This window comes from Protomyctophum parallelum (assembly GCF_964188405.1).
Source record: "Protomyctophum parallelum genome assembly, chromosome: 1".
In the NCBI taxonomy this organism is placed as follows: Eukaryota; Metazoa; Chordata; class Actinopteri; order Myctophiformes; family Myctophidae; genus Protomyctophum; species Protomyctophum parallelum.
The window spans coordinates 7,949,869-7,957,869 of record NC_139697.1 but is presented as its reverse complement, the minus strand read 5'-3'; the positions used below and the strand labels follow the sequence as shown (position 1 = coordinate 7,957,869).

The following is an 8,001-nucleotide window of genomic DNA, read 5'->3' as shown; positions in this document are numbered from 1 at the left end:
TAAATGTGTATAAATAAATGTGTGTGTGTGTGTGAATGTAAGTATATGTGGGTGTGTGGGTGTCTGTAAATGTGTATAGATAAATGTGTGTGCATATAGTCTAAGGTGTGTGTGTGTGTGTGTGTGTGTGTGTTCTTGGGTGTGTGTGTGTGTGTGTGTGTGTGTGTGTGTGTGTGTGTGTGTGTAAGTGTGTATATGTGAGTGTGTGTGTGTCTGCATGCGTGCGTGTGTGCGCGCGTGCATCCATAAGAGTGCGTGTGTGTGCACGTATACCGTACAAATTACACTGAAATGTAGGGGATTGTACAGAAACTAAACCCACATGTGTATGCTGGGATGGTGGTCAGAGCAGAGCACAGGCTAGCAGCATAGCAGAGCATCAGCAAAAAGAATGAGCAGTAAGCAGTAGAGTTCTCAACGGGCCTGAAAATGTATTTAAATAATGAAGCTCGGCCAGGCCCGGCTAATTAGTATAACATTAGGCCCGAAAACCCCCAAAAAACAGAAACCTCGAGTTTCATGGATGTTTGGCCCAGCCTGGCCCGCCCCGAAAACATCTGGTCGGGACGGGTAGGGTCAGGTTCGGGCAGAATTTGAGAACTCTAGCAAGCAGGGCAGTTTAAATGACCCCAATTAGAGGCAGTGAGCATGTGACCTATCTCCTGATCAGAAGTATAGGTGCTGCTCTGAGTCATCTGCCATCTGCAGGCTTCGCATCACGTGTGTGTGTGTGTGTGTGTGTGTGTGTGTGGGTGTGGGTGTGGGTGTGGGTGTGGGTGTGGGTGTGGGTGTGGGTGTGTGTGTTCGTGTCTTCTCGCTTGCACGCAGGCGGGGGTATGTGCAAAGTTTGAAGTCTAAACCAGCAGTTTACTCTTTATGTAAGTGTACAATATGTGCACAATAAAATGTGTGCTGTACCCATTAAATAAGGCTTTTACTGTGTATGCCAGTGCTGAGTTCTCATTTCCACAGTTGTTTGTTAACTAGTCTAGGGCTCATATACTATGATCTTGCACTTTCTTGTAAGTAACACTGGATCAGAGATACTGTAAGCTCACTTGTTAATCCTCTTTCAGTGCAATGCATTTTAAATCCTTATCTGTACCTAGCACAAAGACTAGAGACCATGAAGGTAAGGTCCTGATCATCTCTCTAATAAAATCTGATCTTGAGGGGGCACAGTTGGTAGTGCTGTTCCCTCACAGCTAGAAGGTACGCTGTGGGTGCTGGCGGCGTGTTTCCTCCTCTGAGTCATCAGTGCCCATACCCGAGGCGGGGTTGGCGAAAGGGCCTTTCTGTGTGGAGTTTGCATGTTCTCCCTGTGTCCCCTAGCGTAGGTACCCTCACATGTTCTCCCTGTGCCCCCTAGCGTAGGTACCCTCACAAAAAACATGCAGTAATCCTGGTCTAAACTGCCTCCCCGGGGGGCCTAATGGAGGGGAAAGGAACTGGTTGGAATAACGTGTTCCTTCCACGCGCTACGTCCAACCAGGGAAACTCCCCACTGTCAGGTGTAAAGGAGCAACTTGGACACTCAGGCATGAAGGAACTTCAAGTTCAAGGAAGCATGAGTTCAAGTCCGTTGCTCTCCCCATGTCCCCCATATATGGGGACTAGGTTGGCGGAGGGTGTGTAGAGCCCAGGATCACATTAGATAATTGACACAGGGGTGAAAAATGTGCACGCATGATGCACACAGACCCAAGTTATGTTTATGCATGAGACTGTTCAAACACATGTATTTATATGTTACATTTATACAGTTACATAGTTTGAAATTAGACATACAATCATTAATGTCACATTATGTTTTGAGTGAAGTACTATTACTCATACAAGAGAAGTTTATTTTATTCTTTATTTTACAGTTTTTCTATTCTTTTTTCCACAGAAACCATTCAAAGAACATTATCTACAGGCGCTCCTTCTCTCTGTCGATCTGAAGACTGATGTGCTCTCTGTTCAAAGTCTACGAATCACACAAATATGTGATTTAGAAATGACAATTGAAATTACAATTTCTTTCCTATTTCAGCATTTAAATAATAAAAAGAAATAAAGATATCTAGTATCTACTATATATCAGTCACACGTTTCATAATGATTAAGAACATTCACTAGAGTGGCGTATACTGTAAATAGCTCACAATCGGTTACATATTGTAATCAGTGTGGGTTTCTGGTCCAAAGTAATGACAACACTTTTTATTATCTTTATTGTGACAGCTCACAAAAACACCAAAACCAACTCAGTCAGTCAGTCAGTCAGTCAGTCAGTCAGTCGCTCAAAGAGCACAGAATGGAGGTGCATATCCTTAGCCAAAAACACACAGTACATGTAAATTGTAATAACCCAACATCAGAATTGTACCATGCCTGAGGCATATGTTAGGAAGGCCCTCGCTTGTTAATTGTGCAACCCCGGACACTACAATAGATTGATGGTTTTAATAGGGTCCGTCATACTTAGTCGCTGTTGTTGTTTCAAGCTAAAGTACTGTATGTCGATTATTCTATTTATCAAGTATAAATCAAGCTTCATGGTTTATGGTTCTGCAGTTATTATTGTGTTTCATTCATTCTGAAGAGATACCAGCTCCTTCAGAATGTCAACACACCTGCACAGCCACACGCGTCTCTATCTATTCAGTGTGTCACAACATACAGCAGCAACGTGACCGCAAAGCTCAACAGAGATGCTTTCATTGAAGGGCTTCCACTGTGCGTCGTAGTGGACACAGTCGTGGGTGCTGCAGTCGTGGGTGCTGCGGTCGTGGGAGCTGCGGTGGTGGGTGCTGCAGTCGTGGGAGCTGCAGTTGTTGGAGCTGCGGTGGTGGGTGCTGCAGTCGTGGGAGCTGCAGTCGTGGGAGCTGCGGTGGTGGGTGCTGCAGTCGTGGGAGCTGCAGTCGTGGGTGCTGCAGTCGTGGGAGCTGCAGTCGTGGGTGCTGCAGTCGTGGGAGCTGCGGTGGTGGGTGCTGCAGTGGTGGGTGCTGCGGTGGTGGGTGCTGCAGTGGTGGGTGCTGCAGTGGTGGGTGCTGCGGTAGTGGGTGCTGCAGTGGTGGGTGCTGCAGTGGTGGGTGCTGCGGTGGTGGGTGCTGCGGTGGTGGGTGCTGCGGTCGTGGGTGCTGCGGTCGTGGGTGCTGCAGTCGTCGGGGCCTCTGTTGTTGGTGGAGCTGCGGTGGTGGGTGCTGCCGTTGTGGGTGCTACCGTCGTCTGGACAGAGATGAAGAGATTACTCAGTGTATTGTATGGCATTGTGTGCAATACAAGAAATACCTAATTTACAAGGGTTGTTATCAGAGAGAGAGAGAGCTATAGCGCATTATGGTAAAAGGATGACAGGCCCGTGAAAGGCAGGGACCGCACACTCCAGAGACTCAGCACAAGATTATTTATGCTTAATTTTTTTTAATTTTAATTGTATTTATAACGCATAACGTTTGGCATATATTATTTATATATATATATATATATATATATATAGAGAGAGAGACAAAAAGGGACTCCTGCACATCCAAAAAGACCCGTAGGAGGTGCAAGTCTAGTTAGCAGGCAGAGACATCAAAAAAGAGAAACACCTTCCAAGGAAGGGACTGCACACTCCAGGGAACAGAGACGGACAACTTACTGCATCAAACTTATTTATTAGCACGACGCGTTTCGCCGTGAGTTTCGTCAGGTGCTATATGTATATATATATATATATATATATATATACAGCGAAACGCGTCGTGCTAATAAATAAGTTTGATGCAGTAAGTTGTCCGTCTCTGTTCCCTGGAGTGTGCAGTCCCTTCCTTGGAAGGTTTTTCTCTTTTTTGATATATATATATATATATATATATATATATATATATATATATATATGAGGCAGATTGTATGAACAGTTAATTGTAGAAGTACAAATAAGATTGGTACAGTTGAGATTGAGCTCTGGCACAGCCACACAACTAACTTCACTTACTTTATGGAATTAATTCTTAATATACAGGAATAAGACCAAAGCCACACTTAACTTGCTTGTACTGTAGATCTTCTATTTTATTTTTTGCATATAGGCTATAATGTTTCCTCCCAGCAGAGACTAGATACACAGTATAGTAGGCTACATGAATAACTATGTATCTAGAGTTACAAAATAACGCACCACAATTTACTGCAGTAAATACAACACTAGCTGCTGTCATTCAATGCAACAAAAAGAGGACTGTGGCCCTATTGTCACCTGTCCCGAATCATTGGTAGATCTGTTACTCTTAGCTAAAAACATTGTTAAGCCCTATATGCAGCACAAAATACTGTCATTTTTATTATTTGTATTTATTGAAGATGTCAATTCAATGCCAATAAATAGGGACACCTGGTTGACTGATGACCATTACGCCCCCCCAAAACAAACCACTACAACTCTAATACCAAACTCACTACAACTCTAATACCAATTGAGATCATTATGTCATGAACAATGTGTCAAGTGAGATGCACAATGACAAGAATACTTTATAATATAGTTGAATATTTACCTGCCCTGCAGCTGAAGCTAGAAGAGCCAACGCACATAGTACCAGAGTCTTCATGGTGTCAAGAAGTGTACAAGGTGTATCCCTGGAATAGTTATAACAATACAATGTTCAAACCACAGACGTACGTACGGTCAAAGTATTTCTGACGTTGTTCAAGCCTTTAATGTGGCAGTCTGTCCACACGTCTGTCCTGTCCTACTGAGAAAATACTGTTTTTTTTTTTGCTTTATACAGCAATATGTGTGTGTGGTGGGGGGAGCATGTATTTATGACACATACACCTTGGCCCTGGTACCAGGAACCAATATACAGTCACAACAAAGATACCTTGAAGGGTGTGTCGTGTGTGTGTGTGTGTGTGTGTGTGTGTGTGTGTGTGTGTGTGTGTGTGTGTGTGTGTGTGTGTGTGTGTGTGTGTGTGTGTGTGTGTGTGTGTGTGTGTGTGTGTAAAAAATGTACATGTACAGATGATCGAGAAAGAGGAAAGCGTCTTGTGTCATCCTTTGTTGACCAACAGCTGAATCATGTTAGGAGAGTCTGTTGTGGAGAAGAGGCAACATTTGTATTGGGGGTGGACAGAACTTTTCATTTAAGACCCTGTTTTTTCCACACGTTTGTAAAAAGGGCCTTTGTATTTACACTGGGATGGCAGCTGGGACATACTTTTCTTTGCCCACCCGAAGTCAAAGTTGTCAGTGGTAAATAAACAGGGGTGAAAAATGGGTTACAAAATCGTGGGATAAAAATCTAATCTTGGCTGTGGGTGGTTGAGCATTGTCACTGATGAATGCATCATTTTATTCATTGATTCATTCAATCGTGATCATTAAAATCCTCAGTGTCCATTTATTAATTAATTAATGGAATTGTCTCTTGCGCTTCCTCTGTTGCAGGGCACAGAAGCAACAGATGAAGATGTTCGACAACATTTAGACATTGTTCAGATAGCTATATACACGTGACACCCCAAACATTGCCCCTCATATTGGCTCTCTTTTAACTCTCTTGTAACTATGGGAGATGCCTCGTTTGAATAAAAGAAGGGCTTTGCCTGGAAATTGCAACTCATTTCGTGCTACATTAGGAAAATAAGGTAATTATCCACGGACCCCTGTAAGAAATGATACAACACACGCATGCACACAGACCCAAGTAATGTTTATGCATGAGACTGTTCAAACACATGTATTTAAAATAATACAGTTACATAGTTTGAAATTAGACATACAATCATTAATGTCACATTATGTTTTGAGTGAAGTACTATTACTCATACATTTTATTTTATTCTTTATTTTACAGTTTTTCTATTCTTTTTTCCACAGAAACCATTCAAAGAACATTATCTACAGGCGCTCCTTGCTCTCTGTCGATCTGAAGACTGATGTGCTCTCTGTTCAAAGTCTACGAATCACACAAATATGTGATTTAGAAATGACAATTGAAATTACAATTTCTTTCCTATTTCAGCATTTAAATAGTAAAAAGAAATAAAGATATCTAGTATCTACTATATATCAGTCACACATTTCATAATGATTAAGAACATTCACTAGAGTGGCGTATACTGTAAATAGCTCACAATCAGTTACATATTGTAATCAGTGTGGGTTTCTGGTCCAAAGTAATGACAACACTTTTTATTATCTTTATTGTGACAGCTCACAAAAACACCAAAACCAACTCATTCAGTCAGTCAGTCAGATTGATTGAATTGATTGAAATATTTATTAACAGTTTGTAGAATTTACAGTACATTTTAAGCACAACGCTCCACACGTCCCAAACTCTTCTCCCTTCTGGCTCCAAAACTGTGGAATGCACTTCCCATTGCAGTCAGAACTGCAGCATCACTCCCAATCTTCCACGGTAGTCTGAAAACCCACCTTTTTAGACTCCATCATGGCCCATAGCACTTACCCTACCCCCTTAGATAGCATTTCTGTAGACTTAGATAGCATCTGATACAGACTTATAGCATGTTATGTAGACGGCACTATAATTGCATTGTATATAGTCATAGCACGCCATAGTACATATGTATAGCATAGTAGTATATATATATAGTTTATATGTATAGTCTCATAATATAGATATTCCACTGTTACTTTCTTAGCTTACGCATGTTTTATGATAAATGCTTTTGTGATGTATTCCCATGCTTTTGTTCTTGATTATTGTAAGTCGCTCTGGATTAAGAGCGTCTGCTAAATGCCTACATTGTAAATTGTAAATTGTAAACTCAAAGACTGTTAACTGTGAGTGGATGACCCAATTAAGCATTACACTTGTTTACAACAGGGTCCACATTGTTCAATTCATCAAAACATTTAGAGACATACAAATAGACACTTCTATGTAGCTAAAGAACAGAACCAACGCATTTTACAGCACATAAAAGGTGGAGACAAAGCCACCAGTTTCGGAGTTCTGATCAGCTAGGGCTTGTAGAGATTCTGTTTTCCAGTGCTCACTTCCTTCCCTCCCTTCCTTCCTATATGTAATCCCTATCTTTTATAATAAATGAACATAAGTGAAAACCTCGCAGAGTCTTCATTCAACCCCGACAGATGTGACCAGCCGACCAACATAGGGAGAAAATACACTACAAAGCAAAAAGGGAAAAGATACATATACAGTGAGGGGAAATGGGGTGGGGGGGGGGGGATTCAGATTTTACAGAGGCCAGTTTCGAATTGCAGCCATCCGTAGGTGCCCTTTGAGAGCGGTTTTGAAGGAGTCAAGGGATTCACATGTCTTAATGACAGTCAGTCAGTCAGTCACTCACTCACTCACTCGCTCAAAGAGCACAGAATGGAGGTGTCCTTAGCCAAAAACACACAGTACATGTAAATTGTAATAACCCAACATCAGAATTGTACCATGCCTGAGGCATATGTTAGGAAGGCAACTTGTTAATTGCGCAACCCCGGACACTACAATAGATTGATGGTTTTAATAGGGTCCGTCATACTTAAGGTCATTACACACTGGCGAATTGGCGACGCGATTTATTCGTGCGAATAATTCGCATTTTTTTTAAACCAATTGAAATCAATACAAGCTTCCACATCAGTGGCGAATGTGCGAAAATGCGACAGTTTTCGCTCTTTATTTGTTCGCTCTGGTGTCGAATTTTGCAGACATTCGCAGGCGAACTGCAGCACCTCTGACCAATCAGAATGCAGCCCAAACTTGTTGCTGTGTATAAACAGCGGCGTTCCGTACAGTCGCTGGAGAGCCGTCTGGAGAGGCTCAATTGTACGCCCATTTCCTACACCAGAGAATGTGGGCGGCCAATCGGGACACGGTATGCAATATGGGCGGGCTTTGGTACAGTGACTTTCAATGCTTGAGACCTTTGACTGACAGTAGCTCTGACCAATTGCGTCAAAGAGAAAATGTTTCCCTGGAAATGAAATCCAAGCTGAGCCTCGCCAGACTAATATCCCGTGGTCCGTGCGATATTAGTCTGGTT

The 8,001-nt window shown here is 42.3% G+C and overlaps 1 protein-coding gene across 1 annotated transcript; it reads right to left on the bottom strand.

Moving 5' to 3' along the window:
* Positions 1-1,959: 1,959 nt before the first annotated feature.
* LOC310865030 (uncharacterized protein) lies at positions 1,960-4,689 on the bottom strand. Its single transcript, XM_083773971.1, has 2 exons — positions 4,524-4,689; positions 1,960-3,213 (listed from the first exon to the last, which is right to left on the bottom strand). Exons 1-2 carry the CDS (start codon positions 4,558-4,560, stop codon positions 2,639-2,641), a joined length of 612 nt encoding a protein of 203 aa, XP_083630097.1. The 5' UTR covers positions 4,561-4,689; the 3' UTR covers positions 1,960-2,638.
* Between the last annotated feature and the right edge of the window lie 3,312 nt (positions 4,690-8,001).